Source organism: Astatotilapia calliptera, chromosome 16 (assembly GCF_900246225.1).
Source record: "Astatotilapia calliptera chromosome 16, fAstCal1.2, whole genome shotgun sequence".
Taxonomy (NCBI): domain Eukaryota; kingdom Metazoa; phylum Chordata; class Actinopteri; order Cichliformes; family Cichlidae; genus Astatotilapia; species Astatotilapia calliptera.
In genome coordinates, this window is record NC_039317.1 from 5,975,948 (window position 1) to 6,000,648 (window position 24,701).

Sequence of the window (24,701 nt, forward strand, 5' to 3'; positions counted from 1 at the left end):
ATGCTGGCTGGTGTGTAAAAATAACTCAGTTTTTTGGTGGTGGCTATGGCGGAGCTTTCACAGATTCAGTAACATTAGCAAGTGGTGGAGGCCAGCAGGTGGATGAGGGAAAGGGGAGACAAGAGGAGAGACCCGAGGCGGCTGCCGGTCTGAGCGTCAGGTGAACTGAGCTTCGGGTAAGAAGTTATGACCTGCAGTCTATCTGGGTCAGATATAAACCAAGTTTAGGTGGAGTTTATTTTCGTTGTGCTGACTTTTTACAGTCAGTTACAATAACTCAAACTGCGTACTAGCTAGTATGAAGGAGTTTATATACTGCTGGGTGGGTGCTATGATGTTAGTGATAGTGAACTTTATTCTATTCATAAGGTTAGTTAGTAGAGTTGCCAAGCGTCCCGTATAAAGACGGAGTCGTCCCGCATTCAGAGAAAATATTACGTGTTTCGTATTGAGCTGAAAAGGAACACAGTTTGTCCCGTACTTCAGCTACAATGGAAAAAGACGCAAAGCTGCATATTTACGCTGCACAGCTGCATCTTCTCCTCGCATTCTCTCCCCCTCGCTCTCCTGTTGCTGCTTCAATCATGAAACTGATCAATGATCAGCTGATCGGCTTTTCTCTCTTGTTTGTTTATCGCCCACTTTGCGAAAGAGGAAACCGCCGGATGTCACGCTAAACAACAGCAGCTTGTTTAAGCTTGATGAGCTGTTGTTAGAATTTATTTAATATTAATTTCTAGTATCAGTCAATGTTTGCTGGAGCCACAGCCGTAAAGCTACTGGTCATGTGTGACCAGGAGATATTTTATTTTGTATTCTTATGATCACAGTTATAATCAGAAGTATCAATCATTAATCATTTACCATTGTTGAACCAGTTGACAGAATAATCTTTGAACCATATCTAGGTTAACATTAATCTACACAGATTATCAGTACTCTAATCAGTCTATTGTTGTTCTGTACTATTCATGTTATTTGCTTAAAGCTGTTTCACAGTTCTGTAATCACTCAGAAGCCTGTGGGGCCTGCTGGACCCTGCCTTGGTTCCATGTTCCGTTCTGCACGTACACAGGCCTTGAAAGTACATGCACGCTCTTATACAACACATGAATGTGTACACACACACTTAGTAATAATAGGAGGGTCATCTGAGGACAGTTTTCTGATAGATACACTTTCACAAAATGCACAATGTAATACACACTTGTTTTTCTCTAACAACTAGCAGTTGATGTCCATATTAGGTAAACTCTCTGAACAGGCCCAAACTGTTATCATTTCCAGTAAGGTCTGACTGTGTGACGTCATCATAGCTTATATAAGGAGGGGGAGCTGTCCACTCTTTGGAGATCTGTGGCTGTACGCTTGTCTTCCCATGCTTCTGTCTTAGAAGTGTGCAATAAAATCACTATGTTTGTCACCTACACGGACTCGGCTGTTTTTCCGTCTTACCCAAACCGAACCAGACGTAACAACTTGGTGCCGAAACTCCGGTTGGGGGAGAGGGGAGCTTGCAGCTATCGTGTGGGTGACAAACAGGGGCGGAGGCCAGCAGCCTGTCTGAGTGACGCCAGGCGTCATAAGAAAGGGTGAGTGCCACCTGTTGATTTTTATCCAAAGGCGCTATATTGGAAGTTAAAACTAAATTTAATTAAATAATATTCACTCGGTCTGGGCTTCTGGCGTTGGTCCATAGTGATCTTGACTAATTAGTTGTAAAATAGGGCATAGTAGTCTGACTAAATTCATTGTTGTTCATTTTGGGGGTGAATTTTGAGTTAAGAAGTTATGTGTTTAAGTTAATACGGTTTAAGGTGTGTGGAAATAAATAAATACGGTTTAAGAGGTTAAATGTGGGTTGACTGGGAATGCCAGCCAGTCAATCGGTAGTGTAGGGTTAATTTGGTTTTGATTGAGTAGCAAAAACGCGGTTTTGGGTCTCAGGTAATTAAACTGGAGGGCAGGGTACCCTCAGTGAGGCTTTTAAAATAAGTAAATTTGATTAGGACTGGGGCGCGGCCCCTAAGAATGCAGGCTGTTCAGCGTTTTGGCAGACGCCACATGCAACGGACGCGTTGTATGTTTAAGCTCGGTTTGGTCTACCGGGGGCACTTGGGACGCCCTTAATGGCCAGGTGATCTATGAGTGATTGCCTTCTACTGCATTAATTGGCAGGTAGAGTCGCGGACCGGCTGCCTCCTATTTAAACGTCAGGAGCTTGTGAACTTTAAGTAAAGCCAAAAGCGTGATCTGGGATATTCACGCCGCTGGTGGAGATCCGGGTGTCCGGGCGGGGTAGCAGTTTTAAAGTACTAGAACTTAGTAATTTGACCGTTTTTCAAGGCGGCGTACTTGAGACGGGTAATTGATCAGCAAGAGCGAGGCTCTGGGCTGAAAGATGCTTTTAAATTAGTCAAAAATTTAGCAACACCAGCAGAGAAATAGAGAACTGAGATAAAGTTGTTCTGGCATATGGTGTTTTTTAGGAATTTGAGCGCTATCGGGAGGGCGTTCCCGAGGTGTGTATTGACCAGCAAGGCGAGGCCTGGGCTATAGGTGCTTTTAAATTAGTCAAAAAAGATAGGAGTAACCTCTTCTGGTATGACGTCTATGCGGGCCCGTGTGTATATAGATTATAAATTACCGGTGTGTGTAAATAAGTTGTATAAATCTGTTAGATCTGAAACTCCTGCTAAAAAACTTCCTCTCTACAACTCTTTTCTCTTCTCTCCCTCTTTCTCTCAGTTGAGATTCTGTGTGTGTATGTGTGCTGGAAATAAAAAAAAAGGAAGAGGGTTTCTCTCTCTGTCTCTGTGAGGGAAAAAAGGTGGGGGCCGAGTGAGCCCGCGGGGCCGAGCGGGTCCGCGGGAGCGAGCGTGTATGCTGTATGAGGAAGAAGGGAGTGAGGGGGCGCGAGTGAAAAGAGTAGGTTTTTCTTTTGTTGTAGACTGTGAGTAATCGGTGTTTTTCTGCCTATTGTGCTGCGTGGAAGACACAGAAGTGTAGAAATGTTTGTGGTTTATCTTTGTTTGACGTTTTATATAGAGTTGGTTGATTTAGGGTGATTTCTCCCGTTTAAGGGAGGAGTTGCATTGTGGTTATGTTAAAGCTTTGCTGTAGGGGTATGTGTGTGATTTTGTGCTGGCTTCGCATGATTAAATGGATGCACAGAAGTTTGTCAGGGAGAAATTGTTATGGTGGGGTTTAAAGTTAGTAAAGAGTCAAACAACGCCCACTGTTTTAGAAAGGCCCAAAACATCATGAAAGACACCTCACATCCTGGCCACTCCCTGTTCGAACTGTTGCCCTAAGACAGACGGTACAGGGCAATCAGAGCAAGGACTAATAGACTCAAACACAGCTGTTACCCAACTGCAATAACACATCTGAATACTACAAAAATGTCCACCATGCCACTCTGGTGTTAATCTATGCACGGTCTGGAGCATGACTGTGGGATTACTTAGTATGTTAAGTATTCTATCTATTTTATTTATTGAATTTTATTGTTTTGTTTGTATTTGATATTGCTAGGGATGATGCAATGATCGGGGACCATTCTTAATTTCGTTGGTCTCATGACAATGACAATAAAGTTTTTGATTTTGATTCTGATTCTGACATCCACCCTCCTCAAGAGTTCAATGATTTAGGCAGTTATGTTTATACAAATACTAAATGTATGTTTAGTGTCTTCATACAGGTGTTTTTTCTTAACCTGGAAACCTGAGTACGGCAGCAGAAGACAGGCCAAGCTTTGGCTAAAATTCACAGCTGGACACCAGAGTTGTCCTCACCCCTCCCGGAAAAACAAAAAAGAGAGAATGTAGTTTGAGGCAGGTTTTTCTCGCTGAACTGCTCTGGGTGCTGTCTCCCTGAATCTCACCAGTGTTAACCTCTGGCGGAAGACATGGGGAAAAGGAAGAGATGTTCTTGGTAAATCACTGAAACAAATAGAACCACACACAACCAGAGAAAGGTATGAGAAGTGTGTGGAACAGACACATGTGCGTGTTAGAGAAATGCCTCGTTTGAGAAAAAGTTAAATTAACCCATATGCAGACGCACCCATACATGCAATGAAGAAACAGCTTACATACATGTGCACGTACATGCAAGGTTAAAGTAGCGACACTTAACATACACCTGTTTTTAAATGATATAGTTTATACATTACTGACAAATAAACCCTTTGGGTTGCAGGACAACAACGTAACGTCAAAAGACAAAGACACTGGTCTGATGATTAAGGGAGGACACGACAAATTTAGTGGTTAAAAGGGTCGACTTGGGACATGTTTTTGTTGATTGTTTAAGACAAATGACTACTGAATGATAGGAAATCCCTTTTTTAGGTTTCTAAACAGGATCTTAAGAATTTTAACACGTACCTGTGTTGTCCTGTCAACTTGAGGGGTTATGAGTTGATTATATGGTGAGAAAAAAACAAAAAAAAAAAAGGGGGGAGACGAGATCTCAGCTAACACAGCACAGCCAACACAACATCATTTTCCTGTTCGCCTGTTTTGTTTTTGTTTTTGTTTTTTCTGAAAGCCGAAGCTGACCTGGACTCCCACCCTCCCCTCTACCATCGACCATCTTTGACCCTTTGACCCCTGAAGGCCACAGCAGCTGGACTCACAACAACAACTTGAGGATGTCAACAGTGCTGCAAAAGAGTGATCTCATGCAGCAGAGACGGAGAGCACTAAACCTAAAGCCCGTTTCACTACACGGGGGAAATTCCCAGGCTGCGTCAGCTGACAGAGCTGTGACGAGACGCGCATTAAGCCCGGAGGAAAAGGGGCGGTGAGCAAAAGAATGCTGACCTCTGAGAAGAGCCGAACGGAAGAGCTGCAGAAGGCCGTGGAGCAGAGTAAGGACAACATAAACAGACTCCAATCTGACGTGGAAGGAAAGACTCTGAGGTGTTTGCCCTCAGTAAGAGCTCAAGGCATCAGAACAGAAATTGAGCATGGCTCCGGAGGAGCTGGCTGCTAATTGAACTCATCAGTCAGACTTGGAGTTTCACGTACAGGACTTGTAATCAGGCGGAAGCTTGCTGGAGCAGGAGGTCGTCAGACTTGACGCAAAGCTCCAACAGCAGGAGTAAACCCTGAAAGACCATACAGAAGCAAAAGGGTCAAGGTACAAGGAGAAGATGCAGGCAGCTGCAACAACGGATGAAAACAGACCCTAAGAGGAGGGGAGGACCCTAGGCCATGCGTCAGGCCGCTGGTTTACCTAAACTACAGAACAGGAAGGTGATGAACACAAACATACACCAACACACGAATACACACTTCTGCATGCGCCTACTTAGAATGAAGGGAAACACACACATGAACACTTATGCACTTGTTGAGGGAGTAAAAACTGATACATACCCATGCACTAAAATCAAAATGTTGATTTAATCTACTAAGAAGTGACACACAATGCTCCAGCTACTGCAATGAAGAATGCTTTACTGACAAAGGCTCAATGCTGCACACGACAACGTCAAATACAGAATTTGCTATAATAATAAGCCCAGAGGGCATTTGTGTGGTCTGGGGAGCCGAGTCCGGAGCGGTTTGGTTATGAAAACGATGCCTGTGCGAGATATCCGGGGCTTAAGGCCTCGACTTAATTGTTTACTGTACACTAAAAAGAAAAAGAAAACCCTCTGAGCAGTGGTGCAGAGTGAAAACGAGGAACTAACAGTGTGAGTTTTATTTCAGAGCGCCACGTCATTGTGATGGAGATTTAATAAAGGAGGAACACACGGACAAAGAAGAAGAGAAGGGGGGACAGCCTTTGAGCACGATTGCCTGAGGCATTAAAGTTCTGTACTAAATTCGGGTTTCCAGTGTGAGAAAAAGTCACGCAGTGCCAGTAGTAGAGCTAGGTTGAGTGATGATTCTAAATTACTGTAAGTAAATCATCGTACACCGTTCAAGGTTCATGATAACGGGGATCTAGACTTTGTTGAACCCTAGGCAATTTGAACAGGTAAAATTCGAGTGACCAAGTAGCAGTTGAATAAAAGTCATTGAATAAGTGTTGAAATAAACTGGCAGAATTAAGAGAATTAAAACATTTCAAGAGCTCAACTTACTTAATGGTTCAATTTTGTTTCACGAACGCAAAACATATAGGTTTATGAATATGAAAAGGTTGCAGTGGTGTTGATTTGACTCTGTGTAGGTTTAGGTTTGGTATTTTTATTGATGGGAGGGATATTCAGTGACAAGTCCTAAGACCCGGGCGTCTGCATTTTGTTTTTGTTATTTTTCATTTTATTTTGTTTTATATTTTGAACAGTGCACTGATTTTTGTTTGTGAATCTTTTCTTTAAGCAGATCTGCACAACGGAAATTACAAGCATTACACGTCGGCGAGAAAATTGTTGTAAGTGAGTTTCTCCGCATTGAAATGGGTTCTGGAGGAAACACTTGTGGGGACAATTAGAAATGAGAGTCCCTGTTTAAAAAAGGATTCAGCGAGGTAATCCAAACTCAAGTTCTTGTTTTCTTTTTGAGATGACGTCATTTTGCTGAGTGTGGAAACTAAATGCGACGACAGGTTTCACTATCAGCAAAGAAAGAAAGAATGGATGAATGGATGAAAGACTGGAAATAAAAACAAACGGACTGACTGGTAAAAGATGACAAGACTTGACCATGACTCAAGGTTAACCACCTCCACCTAGATAGGATAAAAGGGTGGATGAATTTATGTGTGTTTCTTTTACAGGAGTAGAAGGATGACAAAATATTCGAGGATGAGTGAACCTTTAAATGCCATTTTTGTGTCTTGTGTTGTTTACAGAGGTAACTGCGCAGCGTTACCATTTACATTTTCTTCCCTACAGGGTTACAGTTTTAATGTTTTTCTATTACAGGATTTCTGGGCGGATGTGTGAAGAAACGGTGTTTATGGGTTAGGAGTGGGGGATGCTATTACACTGTATTCTGGTGAGAGTGTTGGGGGAGACACACTCTGTCTTGAAAACTGTGATTCTTTTACAGGAAATGTTTTATAGCACCTATGGAATGAGGATGGCTGACTACGGTCAATGTGCTGCTGATGTTTGCTTTGCTTTGGTGAGAAGGGTGCAGTAGAAAACAGACAAGTGACATGAAAACAAGTAATAATAACAAATAACAAATTTGGGGACAGTTTGACCTAGAGCCCACTAACTGGCCATTAGGGGCTCTCGCTCTCTCTCTCTCTCTCTCTTTCTCTCTCTTGGAATAACATTGCCCAAAGGGTGAATAAAGCAAATTCTGGCAATAATAGTGGTTTAATGATTGGGGAAACCTGAACATGATACTTGTCTGTTGTGCTGAACCGTTTATTACTCTTATGATTTGCAGGTGGTTGTAAATAAGCTGTTTACTTTAACAGGTTTGCTTTTTAGCTGAATTGCAAAATACAACTAGAACGATTGATTGAGACTAATCGCTACTAACCTGAAACTGAGGAGGTTCTATATAAGGAGGAATTAAAACAGGTATAAAATGCATCTGATCTTTAATTGCAGGTGGGACCATGAAGATTTTTTGGTACAGATTGCAAGTTGTTGCTCATTATTGAAGTGTGCTCATAAAGGCCAAAAGCTATATAGGGGGTCTATCATTTGGTCTGTGTTTTAATAATTTATTAAAGGTTTCTAGACAATTTAGGGAACGAGTGAGAAGCATAATTAGATGATCAGAAACTGAGTACTACACTCATGTTAGAATTGAGAATGCCCAATTTGTTTGAGGTCTGTTGTTCATTTTTATACACACCTTGCAAATGTGCTTATAAGGAGCTGGCACTTAGTCTGTGAAGGTCAAAAGCTTCATCCGACAACGGATCGGATTGATATATTGGAGCTATTGACTTCACGTGCAGAGGGTTAAATGCATGCACGCTTACACACATAAGCATGGCATAGGATTGGAATAAACAAAGTCAACGACATTAGGTTAGGAGAGCCAGCGCAGGAGAGGTGTTGGCTTTCTGTCTCTTGCAGAGAAGGGAACAGACACCAGACGGGGACACGGAGATATGGGGACCCTTCACAGCAACTGGGGTCAAGTGTCATGGCCTTGGGGCTCCTTGATAAGATGGATGGATCCCATAACCACAGCGATAACCAGGAAGGGGTTGGCTAAAACTAGGAACACCAGAGACCAACGTGGTTCGAGAGGCTTTTGGCAAAAAGGGGGACACGGCGGTCACAACGGACACCAAACACACAGATTTGTGTAGCGACTGAAGGGTGGTATAACCCCGGAAGTCGAAGAAAGAAGAATCCGAGGGCGTTTCTTCACTCCAAGAGGAGGTGGTAAAGGGGCCTGAAGCGTGTCAGGCTGAAACTCGAGTCTGAAGCTAAAAGAACAGCTGGGGTGTGGGAAAATTGGAAAACAACGGAGGCGTTGGGATTGATAAGTGTCATAACGTGTTTGTTTGGTTTGGAAATAAATCCTGGTGTGAGTTGGGCTGGCAAGCCAGCCCAAAGAGGAGGAATGTGACCAGGAGATATTTTATTTTGTATTCTTATGATCACAGTTATAATCAGAAGTATCAATCATTAATCATTTACCATTGTTGAACCAGTTGACAGAATAATCTTTGAACCATATCTAGGTTAACATTAATCTACACAGATTATCAGTACTCTAATCAGTCTATTGTTGTTCTGTACTATTCATGTTATTTGCTTAAAGCTGTTTCACAGTTCTGTAATCACTCAGAAGCCTGTGGGGCCTGCTGGACCCTGCCTTGGTTCCATGTTCCGTTCTGCACGTACACAGGCCTTGAAAGTACATGCACGCTCTTATACAACACATGAATGTGTACACACACACTTAGTAATAATAGGAGGGTCATCTGAGGACAGTTTTCTGATAGATACACTTTCACAAAATGCACAATGTAATACACACTTGTTTTTCTCTAACAACTAGCAGTTGATGTCCATATTAGGTAAACTCTCTGAACAGGCCCAAACTGTTATCATTTCCAGTAAGGTCTGACTGTGTGACGTCATCATAGCTTATATAAGGAGGGGGAGCTGTCCACTCTTTGGAGATCTGTGGCTGTACGCTTGTCTTCCCATGCTTCTGTCTTAGAAGTGTGCAATAAAATCACTATGTTTGTCACCTACACGGACTCGGCTGTTTTTCCGTCTTACCCAAACCGAACCAGACGTAACACATGATATCGGTTTGATTATCTGGTGAGAGGGAAAAACGAAGATGAAACCAGGAGATGTCCTTACTGAATCATCAGAGCTGAACAGGTGATGGAGAAACCGGTTTACCTTTTAAGTGACATGAATGAGTTGAAGGGAAGTTATGAACTGTTTCTGAGAGACAAATAACACCAGGATCCTTTTCTAAGTAACTGACAGCTGGTAACTGTGCAGGGGTGGGTCTAGCAAAGTTTTGGGGGGGCCAGGTAGGGCATTAACAGGGAAAGGAGGGCACAAAGAAATACTTTCTTATTCTCATTTAAAATGTCTGGCTGTTATTAAATAATTATCTGAAGCTTACAACCAAAGTTTTTATCCAACGTAAAATGCAGAGAAATCATACACCAACAAGACTGTACATCACTGCCACAACAGCGTTTGTTTTCATTCAAAGGCTTTATGGCTTTTCCTATAATACCTGGTGGGCCGGTCTCTAGTCAAAATGCCCGGCCACGCAATGAATTAATCTGAGAAGGTGCATTAAAAAATAAATGGCCTGGAGGCAGTGCACATCGCAAATTAGCTTGCATAGACACATTAGTTGTGCCGCTTCTTAATGACGGCATATTAGCTAACAACCCCAACTACCAGATTCAACTTGTAATTGGCTAAAAATAACTTAGCCTACTGGTAAGAGGGATGTTGTTAGCTTTCCACATTCTGACACTTCAAAGCTTCAGGAGCTCTCCGCTCAGCATCAGCACCGTGGAAATACACAGATACATCCGTAGACTCGAGACAGAATTCACAATGCGTTTTTGGGACTTTCAGGTGTATGGACCAATGTTTTATTTTCTGATCAAACCAGAAAGCTTTAATGAGCACCTAGATTTGTCTCTCATTAACTGGCTGAGTTAATCCCATTTAATGCAACATCGAAGCAGCTGGAATCCACAGCTGTGCATGTTCATGGAGCTTTCATTTTAACCTGCTGGACATCACTACCTGACAAGTTTAACTGTCTTCAGAACATTGCAGAGGCCTTATTGACAGTATTTGGCTCTACATATCTTTGTGAGCAGATTTTCTCTCACATGAGTGTCCTCAGGTCAAGTCTGAATGCTGGACACTCAGCTGGTGACGCTCTCTGGTCTCCCACTCAGAGACACAGACATGCCATTTTGGCCCAGTTTATTTTTCTTTTTGTTGTGAGGAGACCATAAATAGCATTTGCATTTTCTGTTGTACAGTTCATTTGCTGTTATGGAGTTCTTGTTATTGATAAAAAGTGTCTTTTTTGTTTCAAAATAGCTGACAACTATTCACTGATAGCTGCCAACATCTGCAAACAAATATAGTTCTCCAGGAAGCCCTGATAAGTATGCCCAATAATAAGGCTCCAGGTCCAGACGGCTTTCCTGCAGAATTCTACAAAGAATTCTGGTCGATTCTAGCACCAGTTTTCTACAGAACGTTGTTGGAAATTAAAGAAAAGGGCAGACTTCCATCAAATATGAATTCTGCAAACATTAATCTCCTGCTAAAACCAGGCAAAGACCCTGTATATCCCTCAAGCTATCGTCCAATATCCCTTATAAATGTAGACCTTAAAATAATCTGCAAAGCTCTCTCAAAGAGACTGGAGAAAATAACCCCCCTCTTAATTCATCCTGACCAAACTGGTTTCATAAAAGGTAGGCACTCATCAACAAATACACGTAGATTACTTAATTTGATAGACTACTCATACAGTAAAAACCTAGAAACTACAATATTCTCTTTAGACGCAGAAAAAGCATTTGACAGAGTTAACTGGAAATTTCTATTTGCAACTTTACACAAATTTGGTTTTGGATCCTCTTTCATAAACTGGTTAAAAATATTATATAATTCCCCAACAGCTTGTGTTAGAACAAATGACCAGACATCCTCCAGCTTCTGTCTCTTGAGGGGCACCAGGCAGGGATGCCCACTCTCCCCTTCACTGTTTGCAATTTTTATTGAACCACTAGCAGCAGCAATTAGACAGAATTCAGTAATTAAGGGCATAAAATGCAAGAACGTGGAACATAAAATCAGCCTTTATGCGGATGATGTGTTACTCTTTCTCCAAAATTCACAAACCAATATCTCTGGGGTGATTGAATTGATAAACTCTTTTGCAAGAATATCAGATTACTCAATTAACTGGTCAAAATCTACAGTCCTACCGATTAATTGCTCCTTCCATAATTCCTCTTCTACACCACTGCAATCGGGAAATATAAAATATTTAGGTATTAATGTTTCTCCCAAGCTTGCAGATCTAACTAAATTAAACCATATCCCACTTTTAAAGAAGGTAGAAGATGATCTGGCTAGATGGAAATGTCTACCCATATCACTCATGGGAAGGGTTGCCGCTATAAAAATGATGGTCTTACCAAAAATAAATTATTTATTCTCAATGATCCCAACTAAACCGCCACAAGATTGGTTCTAGATTCATGTATGTCCAAATTCCTTTGGAAAAATAAACCGCCACGTATAAGCTTAAAAACACTACAAAAGACCAAGGATAAAGGAGGACTAGAACTGCCTAACTTTCAGCACTACTTCTTAGCCAACAGGCTTCAGTTTATCTCAGGATGGCTAAAACATACCCTCTTAGATGAACCTTGGCTAGATGTAGAACAAGCACTCTGCAATAATCTAGAGATCTCAGACCTACCATTTATCAGCTCAAACATCCAACGACATGAATGCTTTAAAAGCATCAACATCAGCTCTTCTCTGACAGCATGGTGGGAGTTTCTAAAATTGACGGCGTCTTCATTAATCCCATGCAAACGTACACCTATCTGGAACAACCCTGACATATTACAAAACAATAATATGATAAACTTTTCAGATTGGAGTGGTAAAGGAATCAAATATTTAGAACATGTACTAGAAGGAACAGAATTTATTTCATTTGACGGACTAGTTACACAATATGGGATCAACAAGAAAAGATTTTTAGAATATCAACAAATTAAATCCATAGTAAAAAAGAAATTTAAACCGGGTCAAGTTGAACTACAAACACCACCAAGTGTGGTTCAATTTCTTACTCTTAAAACCCCCAAATTACTATCCAAAATATACAGAATGCTTTCTAAAACAGATGAATCGATATCACTTCCTATTGCAAAATGGGAAGCGGATTTATCAGTTAACTTAGACCTAAACTTCTGGTCTCAGATTTGCTTAAAAACCTTTCATCTAATTAGAAATCCCAGTCTTCAATTAATTCAATACAAAATATTACATAGAGTGCACTATACAGATCATCGGATGTTCAAGATGGGCTTTACGTCTACCAACAACTGCTCACACTGCCAAACCAATTCACCGGACAATTATATCCACGCTCTTTGGTTCTGTCCACCAGTTCAGAAGGTTTGGCGCGAGATATGTGAAGACTTATCGAAGTGTCTGAAATGTAACATTCCAACTTCCCCCTTAGTGTGTTTGTTGGGCAGCTTAGATAATGTCACTTCAGAAAAGAATATCGCCCATATGGTTTTCACTGCCCTATGCATAGCCAAGAAAACAGTCCTCATGAACTGGAAAAATAAAAATAATCTTAATTCTAACCAATATAGAAATTATCTATTAGATTACATTAGTCTTGATACAGCCTCTGCCACCACATCAGATTAATTGCTCTGGGCTCCTTTGATCAGCTCCATCACCTAGTGGGGGTGGGGGGTCATAGTTTGGTCCCGCCTTCACTGTTGTGATTGGTGTGGGGGTAGGGACAGGCTTAGGGCGTCGGGGGGTTCCCCGGAGGCATCTTCCTTGGGGGGCTCAACCCGGGGTAGCGGTCATGTCCGGTTAGGGGCTCTGTTGGCTCTCAGGTGACTGTTTCCTCGCGGCTGCGCGCAGAGGGGCTAGGGGAGGGTCTGTGCTGACGGACGTGGGTTACTGACCTGGTAGCCTGGCTGCCCCTGGGTGGGTCCGGGATGGGCGTGAGGTTCTGGGGCGCTCCGTCTCTGGGCTGGGACCCGGAACGGGCCTCGGGGGCTTGGGTCCTGGTTGGTGTGTTGCCGGGGTTGTGGGCGGGTGGGTGCATGGGGGCCCAGCCCTGGAGCAGGGTGCCGCCGGTGCATCGAGCCACCTGGAGGGCTCTTCAACTGGTGGGGGAGATTGTCACATCTTGCAGGATCTTTCCTCTCCTCAGGAGCTCCCTCTGCAGGAGGGGGAGATACAGGAGAGGTGGAGGAAGATCTCAGCCTGGGTGTTTATTGTCTTATGTAGTCTGGAAGATGAGTGGATGGTGGGGTGGGTGCAGTTTTCTCTGTGGTGGGGTTGGGTGGACTGTCCCGGGCTCTGTGGGGCCGGGAGGTGCTGCTGCACTGGGCCCCGGTCTGGATGGGCCTGGGCCCCCTTTCCCTGGTGGGTCGCGGAGTATGGGGGTGCCTACTGGGGTCAGCGGGGGAGCTGGCCCCAGGGAGGGGTCACTTGCCCCTCCCTTCCTTCCCTCCCCATCTCCAGCTGCCTCCCTCTTCCCGCTCCACCACAACCACCCACACATGCAGGACCTTGGAGTAGGGGTATGTCACCAGGGTGCAGAGGAGGCTACCCCCCCCCCCCCCCCTCTGTCCCCTTCTGGCTGCCTCTGCCTCAATTTTATCCCACAACTTAGACATTCACATTACTCACACTCTCATTACACATACATATAGGATCTTGAGGGTGGGCACGATACACGGAATCCAAAGTACCATCAGGGTGTACACCCCACCCCTGGCGTCGTTGCCCACCTCTCAATTTTAAATACACGTAGACATTGAGGGCTAGCAGGAGGGACCATGCGCTTACCTGCTGCTCTCTGGCAGGTAGCTCCATGCCCTCCTGGGTTTTAAATGCACCTTAGAACACACATGCATCAACACTACAATGAGCGGGTGGAGGGAGGTTTGGAGTCTTCTCTCACCCCCATTCTCTGCGACCTGCTGGAGCGGGGGGGCTAGGAGGAGGAGTTGGCCGTCCGACTGCGGTCTGGAGTGTGGGGCCTTCCTGCTGCTGCGGAGTCAGGGCGGTCTGCCTCCCCCCACCGCAGGGAAAAGGGTAACACCACCTGGGTCTGGGTGCAGTTCCCCCCTCCAGGGGCAAGGGTACCTAGACCCGTACGCTTGGGGAGTGTGATCGTGTGTACAGCGTCTCTTTATGTCTGTCTCCACGTTGGTTGAGTGTGGAGTAAGTGCATATGAGAGCATGAGGGTGGGAACGGATGTTTGTATCTGTGTGTGCCTGTATATCTGTGTCTATATGTCAGGTTGGGTGTCAGGCGCCACCTCTCTGGGGACACCTCAGGCCCTCCAGGGTTTGGAGATCTATCTCCCCCTACCACCACTTCCCCTGCCAGTGGCGGACCCCCTCAGACATCGGTGCGTTGGTAGTTCTTTGTGTCCGGGGATGGGCGTCCAGGTACACACCGGCTCACTCCTTGGCGGCCGCTTATCGGGGCCTGGAGCCTGGGGCTCGCTCGGGCCACTTCGGAGGTGGGGTGCCCCCGGCCTCTCGGCCTGGGGCTCGGTCACTCAGGCGCGGCTGGCTGCCGGCGGAGCTCACGGGCGCGTCACTGCAACTCCCCCTGGCTTCTGCTCCGCGGCTGCTGAGTGAGCCCTCATCTGGGACTCTCCTCAGCTCTTTCTGGGACAGTGGCGTGGCTGCCCCTCTGTTGGTCTTCCTTGGTCTCTTGTGTTCTGGGGGCCTCTGGATGTCTGGAGTTTTGATCTCCTCCATACCTGCTTCATGCCCTGGAGGACGGGGCTGTGGCCCCCCCACACCCTCTAGCAGATTATTACATGAAGGAACCTTTAAAAAAAAAAAAACAAGCGCGTCCATGCTCACAGGTGTACACACGGGTGATCACACCCACAAACTACACCCTTTTTGGCTCCTACCTCAAAGCACACTGTGTTCTGTTGATCTTATGTGCTGAACAATTATGTTTAATATTTAGTATTTACTGTCATATTCCCATATATCATTGTGATGTTGTTTATTCTATTACTCTTGTTCTCTTCTGCTTCTTTTCTTTTTTTCTTTCTCAGCAGGTGACCCAGGTGATTGATATATGCATTTTTTTTTCTTTTTTTCTTCTTTTTTTTCTTTCTCTGCCCGTTCTGTTGGTTTTTGTCTTTTGCCCTTCTCCCCCGTCCCTCTTCTCAGCTGTTTCTCTTTCCCTCTTTCTTTCTCCCCTTCTTTCCCCCAGTCAAGTCTGTCCCGTATTCAGTAAGTGAAAATAAAATAAACAACAAAAGGTGAATCAAATGGACCATTACGGCAAGGCTGGGATGGTCAATTTGGTAAAGTAAATCCGTTGGGCATCTTTCTTTGCCTTTAGACAACAATTCTGATGGCAAAAGAGCCAAACGGGACAGGCAAAAAAAAAAAATAAAAAATACAAAAAAACCCAAAAACAAATATAGTTCTATAAAGTGGTTCTATATAGTGTGTAACTGTTAATATTGAGTGTTATTACATTTATTGCTAATGTAATCATATGGCACACTGACTTCTGAGGAAATTTTAGATGGCACTCATCATCAGAAAGGTTGCCTACCCCTGGTATAGAGTATGTTTGAGGAGTGTGAGTGTGTGTACTATCTTCATAATGTGAGGGTGGGAATGCATGTTTGTAAGTATGTCATGTTCGTACAATATAGGATTTATATTTTAAGAACGTGAACGTTTTTTTGTTATAGCATGATAATTATGTATATTGTAATAACATGATATTTTGTTGTTCAAACGTGAAAAGTATATTGCACTAACATGATACTATATGAAACATGAAAGGTATATTGTTAGATCAATAAACTTTTCACATTATAATGTAATATAGCTCTATTTTTCTTTTGCCTGGGTGATAGCTCTACGCTTCCATGGTATGTTGCTCAGTAGCATTTAGTACTTATTATTTACTGTTACCTATGCTTATGTTGGTTGTTGCTGTGGTTTTCCTACTATGTTGCTTTCTTTTCTTTTCTTTTTTCCAGTAAGTGTTGAAACAGATTTTCAGTGTCTTTTCTTTCTTTATCCCTCTTGTCTGCTATTTTTGTTTCCCTCTCCTTCTGTTAATTCCCAACTTCTCGTTCCTTCTTCTTTTTCTTTGCCATCCCCCGGTCCTGTTCATTTTTATTGTAATAACTTAAAATTTAAAACAAAACAAAACAAAAAAACTAATAAAAATCTAATAAACTATGGCAATCAAGTGGACTGTTATAGCAAACTTTTTCTCACTTGGGAAAATAGATCCATCCAAAGGTTGATTCTGTTCATCTTGACATCCAGATGAACAGAATAAACTTTTGGGATTTACTTACCTGGGTGATTGGCATGTATCAAGACAAATCTGTTTGGAATATTTCTTGACGTTCAGACAATAATTATTATTGCTACAGTGCCAGACAAGACAGGCAACAGACGATAGACCGCAGAGTTGCAGGGAAAGATACGATCCAAATGCAGGACTCTTATGATGAACAGTGAATTTATTTACAAAGTCCAATGAAGAACAACTGCTTGCAAAACCCAGCACTGTGACCCCATGGCAATTCTCCCTGAATCCCACACAGTGCAAGTGTCCATAAAAAAGTGACAACAGCAACTCCAAAAACTTCCGTTCCCAACAGTGGTTCCGCTCCGTGAAAAACACACTTCGCTCCTGATCCAAGTCAGACTCAAGAATCCAGCGCCAACTGGATCTCAGCCACACTCTTAAATAGGGCACTCTTGACGAGGCTATCAGTTGCAGTTGGTGACAGCTGATGAGTGGCAGATGTGGCAGGCTCCAGTGTGAGAACACTTCCAGGTTGCAATCCCTCAGAGACCGAAGCATCCGGGAGCATAAATGAACATAAACACACAGAAAAGGAGCATAAGTACAGACCCCCCCGGGCAGGACGACCCCCGAGGATCGTCAGCTTGAGGTAAATACAGAAACACATGAGCCTTCGGCTCTCAGACCCAAGCCATGACATTACCACATATTTGACTATGTTAAGAGCCTGTGTCTCTGACCAATCAGAGAGATTCTCACATGGTCATTTTTGCTTAGTGCACGACTGCCCTTTGTCACCGATTCTGTTCATAGTTTTGGACAGAATATCTAGGCTTAGCAAGGGCTGAAGGTTTCTCCAGCTTGCAGTGGAACAATTTGTGCCTGAGTGTGAAGTGAAAATTGTGCAAATCAGCACCTCCATATCCACTGCAAGCTGTTCTCTGCCAGAAAGGTTGAGTGCCCACTTGAGTGCCCAGGTTGAGCCCGGGACAAGTTACTCCCCGAAGAGGAGGAGGAGGAGGAGTATCTTGGTTTATTGTTAACAAGACCTCTAATTTCGTGCTTAATGGTTCAGATAAAACTGAGGTTATTGTATTTATAATTGGCTGACACCCTCTCTACTTTTAGTACTTTTGGATATTCATTAAATTTCATTTTAGTAATCAATTTAAGTCAATTTTACTATTCAAGAAAACAGATTTTTAATGTAGTATATTGCTGTAAAACTGCCTCTCATCACTCTGTTTTAACTGCTTTCCCACTCATAGAAAGTTTTTTATAACAAAAATGATACAGGTATTTACATATGAAACTGCTGTAGTGCTGTAGCGGGACAAGCAAGTAACAGAAAGAAACATTGGCAACATGTGACTTATCATGTTTGAATGGATAACTATATGAATAATAAAACACATTTAATTATGTAAATATAGTTAGACATATTCAATGTTATAAAATTAAGGTTGTGATTAAAGATAAGCAGCTTAAAAAATGGTTTAGAAGTAAAGATGGTTTGATGTGTTTCATGCGTATAGAGTTGTCTGACAGGAAAAGCTACATTTTCACAAGACGTTGCCACAGCAGATTTTTGTCAGACACCATTCCTGATGCAACACCACAGAGATTTGTTTCTCATATTGGTTTCCCCACTGTATTACAAATCTAAATAATCCACCAGGTCTTCAATTACTCTTATACGAGGTGTTTATGATATGCACAAGCATGATGCAGATGTTAGTGGTGAATCTGAAAGGGTGTGTCACACATCTGCAGCAGTTTACTACCAAAGAAATTAACTGAGATCATTTCCAGCAGCATGAAGGGAAAAACAAGGCAGGCAATATCTAGTATATGTAGTATCTACTACGTAGTATCTATTAGTACTCTGGGCTATTTCACTTCAAATTTTCTTGTACTTTCCCAGATATAATATTCTAATATGAAAAATGTTCTGCCTGAAAGTTGGAATGATTTGATTATGTAGAAAGAAAGATGTTTTGAATAACTGCACAAAACCGATTAACGACAAAATGACTTCACCTTAGCTTTAAGTTTTAATACAAGGAATGATGTTGGCCTAAGAAAGCAGCTTATTTAAATGTTTAGAAATTTCCTTCATTTTAAGCCCATAAATGAACGGATTTAGCAAAGGCTGATAGAGCATTATTTGTAATGTCATTATTATGCGTGTGGTTTTTGGAAAATCTGATTTCACACGAGCTATGCTTACATCATACACAAAAAAAGCTGAATAACTGATTAAAACTAAAAGATGGGGTAAACAAGTCTCTGCAGCTTTCTTCCTAATTTCTTTACAACTTCGATGAGAAACTATAAATAGTTTTGTGTATGTGAAAACTATAAAGAGCATAGGAAGTATTGAGAGATCTACCAAAGCAACCACACCAAAGATAGTAATTAATCTTGATCTTTCACACTGAAGAGTGTAAACTGCATTATTACAAAATATTCCTTTTATATTAGAGTCGCACAGTTTAGCTCCAGCACTTGCTATTGCTAGGACAGCAACATGACAAGCAGGTACAAGCCAAGCCACGACCAGGAAAATACCCACAGTAGTTTTTCTCATGAGAGTTTGATATTCCAGAGGTTTACATATAGCCACATATCTGTCATAGGCCATAGCAGCCAACAGAAGGAATTCTGAACAAGCTAGAGTATAAAACGTAAAAAACTGAAAGAGACAGGCTGAATATGTTGTGACTTGTTTTTCAGATAAAAAGTCAATCAGCAGTTTTGGGTAAATAGTTGTGCTGTAAAGAACAGAGTTAAGTAGCAAAGCTGCAATGAAAATGTACATAGGCTCATGGAGGTTTTTATGAATCCAAATGAGATACAGAATAGTAGAATTAGTGCAGATTATTAGAATAAATAATGTAAACATGATGAAAAAGAAAACATATCTGTACTTGTTCATTTCTGTGTACCAGTCTAGAGTTAGATATGTAACATTTAATTCTTCATCCATGAAGACAAAACATAAAAAACAACTTGCGAAACCAGTAAAAATCCAAAGCAAAAACAAACAAACAAAAAATAAATTCAAAACTATACCAGTATTCAACTCTTACTGTGTCTCGTGTTCATAAAAAATATCTGAAATCTGTCTCTGAGCACCTTCATCATCCAAACACACACAGTGTATCATGCAAGTCTGTATAAGGTTTTTATCAGGTTAACTCATCCTCAAGAGAGAAGGTCTGAAATATGATTGTTCAGTCTCTTGTAATTTAGGCTTTAGGAGTGTACAGTTAACCTCTCCTTTCCGTTCAGTGTGAACTGAATTGTTTGTCATATCATATGTTTAATTTCAACAGTGAAATTTCAGTAGTTTAGGAAGAATATATTTTTTGAGGATTTTTTTTTAGTTTTATAATATGATGTATTCATCCAACACATGCTTCCTGCCTTGTAATAGTGCCAAGGAAATCAGTTTCCTTTTTAAAAAAAAATAATTTCCTTTATATTACGGACTTACAAAAATATATTTTTATTATAAAGGTAAAGTGCAGGACAAGCTTGAATTGGGCTATTCATAGAATTACAGTGGCTTGCAAAAGTATTCGGCCCCCTTGAACTTTTCCACATTTTGTCACATTACAGCCACAAACATGAATCAATTTTATTGGAATTCCACGTGAAAGACCAAAACAAAGTGGTGCACACGTGAGAAGTGGAACGAAAATCATACATGATTCCAAACTTTTCTTACAAATAAATAACTGTAAAGTGGGGTGTGTGTAATTATTCAGCCCCCTGAGTCAATACTTTGTTGAACCACCTTTTGCTGCAATTACAGCTGTCAGTCTTTTAGGGTATGTCTCTACCAGCTTTGCACATCTACAGACTGAAATCCTTGCCCATTCTTCTTTGCAAAACAGCTCCAGCTCACTCAGATTAGATGGACAGCATTTGTGAACAGCAGTTTTCTGATCTTGCCACAGATTCTTGATTGGATTTAGATCTGGACTTTGACTGGGCCATTCTAACACATGGATATGTTTTGTTTTAAACCATTCCATTGTTGCCCTGGCTTTATGTTTAGGGTCGTTGTCCTGCTGGAAGGTGAACCTCTGCCCCACTCTCAAGTCTTTTTCTTCCAAGATTGCCCTGTATTTGGCTCCATCCATCTTCCCATCAACTCTGACCAGCTTCCCTGTCCCTGTTGAAGAGAAACACCCCCAGAGCATGATGCTGCCACCACCATATTTGACAGTGGGGATCGTGTGTTCAGAGTGATGTGCAGTGTTAGTTTTCCGCCACACATAGCGTTTTGCATTTTGGCCAAAAAGTTCCATTTTGGTCTCATCTGTCCAGAGCACCTTCTTCCACATGTTTGCTATGTCCCCCACATGGCTTGTGGCAAACTGCAAATGGGACTTCTTATGGTTTTCTGTTAACAATGGCTTTCTTCTTGCCACTCTTCCATAAAGGCCAACTTTGTGCAGTGCACGACTAATAGTTGTCCTATGGACAAATTCCCCCACCTGAGCTGTAGATCTCTGCAGCTCGTCCAGAGTCACCATGGGCCTCTTGGCTGCATTTCTGATCAGCGCTCTCCTTGTTCGGCCTGTGAGTTTAGGTGGACAGCCTTGTCTTGGTAGGTTTACAGTTGTGCCATACTCCTTCCATTTCTGAATGATCACTTGAACATTGCTCTGTGGGATGTTCAAGGCTTGGGAAATCTTTTTGTAGCCTAAGCCTGCTTTAAATTTCTTAATAACTTTATCCCTGACCTGTCTGGTGTGTTCTTTGGACTTGATGGTGTTGTTGCTCCCAATATTCTCTTTGACAACCTCTGAGGCCGTCACAGAGCAGCTGTATTTGTACTGACATTAGTGCACTAAGTGCATAAGTGCACTCTATTTAGTCATTAGGGATCAGGCAATGTCTATGGGCAACTGACTGCACTCAGACCAAAGGGGGCTGAATAATTACGCACACCCCACTTTGCAGTTATTTATTTGTAAAAAAATGTTTGGAATCATGTATGATTTTCGTTCAACTTCTCACGTGTACACCACTTTGTTTTGGTCTTTCACGTGGAATTCCAATAAAACTGATTCATTTTTGTGGCTGTAATGTGACAAAATGTGGGAAAGTTCAAGGGGGCCGTATACTTTTGCAAGCCACTGTATTCAAAATATATACCAGCGTGTTGTGAAAGAAGATGTACTTACTGTCACACGGTGGCCCGGAGGCCAACATGAGGGAAAGGACCCAAAAGCAGGCTCAGGAAACTCCGCCAACTGAAAGCACCTATTTATTCAGTGAGATGTAGAACACGGACGCCAAACACCTCTTAACTCAATATGACTTTACACTACTATTTACAAGACTATATACAGCAATAAAGAATATTCTGTGTGGCAGTGGAGTGGCATGGAACAGGCACAAGGAAACTTGTCAGGGAGACACTGATTTATTCATTTTTATTTTATTTTTTTAATTCACTTATTCATTTTGATTTTCAGGATGTCTTTGAATTCAGCCCTCTATAGGTTGATAATTGCACATTACTCCATATCAGTTCAGATATTGTTCATCGCCTAAGATCTTCACATTAGATTGCCTTCCCCCAAGTTGGCTTAAAAATACTTTTGATACTATTGGTCCTTTTATCCAGAGATTATTTAACACTTCCCTTGCTACAGGCTGTGTCCCATCACATCTTAAAAAGGCTTAAATCCAGCCTCTTCTTAAAGAACAAAATCCGGACCCAACTGTTCTGCTTAATTACAGGCCAAATTTAAAGCTTCCCTGTCTTACAAAAGTTCTGGAGAAAGTGGTCTATTTACAGTTGCACGCCAGCCTTGATCTTAACAAGATCTCTGAAAATTTGTAAGCTGGTTTTAAATCACTACACAGCACTGAGACTGCACTTTTAAGGTTTTAATGATATTTTCTTAAATATTCTCTTAAATTCTGGCAACCCTTCTGCTCTCTTGTTGTCGGACCTAACAGCAGCCTTTGACATGATCGACCATGATATCCAACTATCACGACTGGAATCATATTGTGATGTGTTGGGGGAGCAGCAATTCTCTCCCATCATGCCTTGGGACATGTGCTGCTGTTTAGATGTTCTTGTTTTATTGTTTATGGTTACGTTACTTTTAACTGTTATCTTGAATGTTGTGTTTATACTGCGGTTCAAAGTCACTGACAGTTATTGTTTTATAGAATGAGTGCAGTACCATAAGTGAGTTCTGTTATGCTGTTATTGACGCTTGAAGCACAGCGTAGCTCCAGCAAGGGTTTATTAAAGAGCTCCCCCTACCAGCTTAGGGTTGAACAGCAAGCTCCAACTTTCTGTTGAGCTTTTTTGCTAAGATTCCTCTGCATACCACTTTGGTGTCTGAAGTGGGATTCCAAGAGCATGGTCACTATTTTGAAAGAGGAGGAGGAGCTGAGGAAGACTCGGGAGCTTATCACCTGCCTGGAAGTGGTGAATGGAGCATGACTGAAGAAGCGAGGAGACCCCCAGGCAGCAGCAAATCAGCCAGGGGAAGATCTGCTGGTCTTACCAGATTTTTATCATCTTCAATGGCCTGTACCAACACAGAGCAGAGCAGCTATCTGAACACTACCCCAATAGAGGTCAATTAACTTGTTAATAATTTTACCTCCTCACTACGTATGACTCTGGATACTGTAGCTCCTGTGAAAACTAAGGTCTCAAATCAGAAGTACCTGACTCCGTGGTATAATTCTCAAACAAGTAGCCTAAAGCAGATGACTCGTAAGCTGGAGTGGAAATGGCGTGTCACAAATTTAGAGGATCATCATTTAGCCTGGAGAAATAGTTTGCTTATTTATAAGAAAGCCCTCCGCAAAGCCAGAACATCTTACTATTCGTCACTGATTGAAGAAAATAAGAACAACCCCAGGTTTCTCTTCAGCACTGTAGCCAGTGTTGAGAAATCAGTTTTACCCCGGTTCTTTTCATTCCTCGAGCGTCCAGAGATAGCACCGGACTCAGTAGTCATTTTCACAAAATCTTTATTCATCTTCATTTAAGCATGCACTTCTAGAAGGGAAGACGAGGCCGGTGTCCCTCTCCAAATCTTCACCCCTTTGTCTGTGAAACACAGTTTTATAGAAGTGACCCCATCATAAACCCCCCACGGTGTGCTGCAAACTCTGTCTGTGTCTATGTGCACGAGCACATGAATGCCTACATGTGCGCGTTCCCTCGTGTCTATGTGAGTGCTCGTGTGTAACTGTGTACGCATACCTGTGTGTATGTGTGAGTGCACATGAGTGAGTGTGCGTGTGGATGTGTGTGCGTGACCGTTAAAACACTGTGGGTGTAGGTGACTCCCTAGAGGTCTTAAAACCCCTCTCACTTCCAGACCACAGTTACAAATGTTGAGACCCCCACCCTAAAACTTCCTCTGGGGAATTTCCACTCAGTGGGGGAGGTCTACAATCTACTCCTACAATCAGCCTTTATTATAGTGAGGGCAGTGTCAGTGTCTCTACAACAGTTCTACATTATATTTTAACACATTTCTAAACTCTAAATCAGCTAAATATTCTACACCAGGCTGACAAAAAGTCATAGCTCTTTTGAGCCAACCATCCCTTTAATGCTAACTAGTAATGACTTCATGAACTTCTTCACAAATAAAATTCTTATCATTAGAGAAAAAATTACCAATAATCATCCCACAGAAGTAATATCGTCTACAGCTACTCTTAGTACCATTGATGTTAAGTTAGACTCTTTTTCTCCAATTGATCTTTCTGAGTTAACTTCAATAATTACTTCCTCCAAACCATCAACGTGTCTTTTAGACCCCATTCCTACAAAGCTGCTCAAAGAAGTCCTGCCATTAATTAATTCTTCGATCTTAAATATGATCAACCTATCTCTAATAATCACAGGCCTTCAAGGTGGCTGTAGTTAAACCTTTACTCAAAAAGCCATCTCTAGACCCAGCAGTCTTAGCTAATTATAGGGCAATTTCCAACCTTCCTTTCATATCAACAATCCTTGAAAGAGTAGTTGTCACACAGCTAACAGATTATCTGCAGAGGAATAGCTTATTTGAAGAGTTTCAGTCAGGTTTCAGAGCTCATCACAGCACAGAAACAGCTTTAGTGAAGGTTACAAATGATCTTCTTATGGCCTCTGACAGTGGACTCATCTCTGTGCTTGTCCTGCTAGACCTTAGTGCAGCATTCGAA

The 24,701-nt window shown here is 42.2% G+C and overlaps 2 protein-coding genes across 3 annotated transcripts in view; one reads left to right on the forward strand and one right to left on the reverse strand.

The window, feature by feature from the left end:
• The window catches only part of LOC113007434 (syncytin-A-like), a 445,664-nt gene that overhangs the window by 79,064 nt on the left and 341,899 nt on the right, over positions 1 to 24,701 (forward strand). The window lies entirely within an intron of this gene.
• LOC113007438 (olfactory receptor 2AT4-like) lies at positions 18,565 to 19,476 on the reverse strand. Its single transcript, XM_026144006.1, has one exon. It carries the CDS (start codon positions 19,474 to 19,476, stop codon positions 18,565 to 18,567), a length of 912 nt encoding a protein of 303 aa, XP_025999791.1.

Coding starts and splice junctions, on each gene's coding strand:
- LOC113007438 (XM_026144006.1), bottom strand. CDS start 19,476: ATGGATGAAGAATTAAATGTTACATATCTAACTCTAGACTGGTACACA.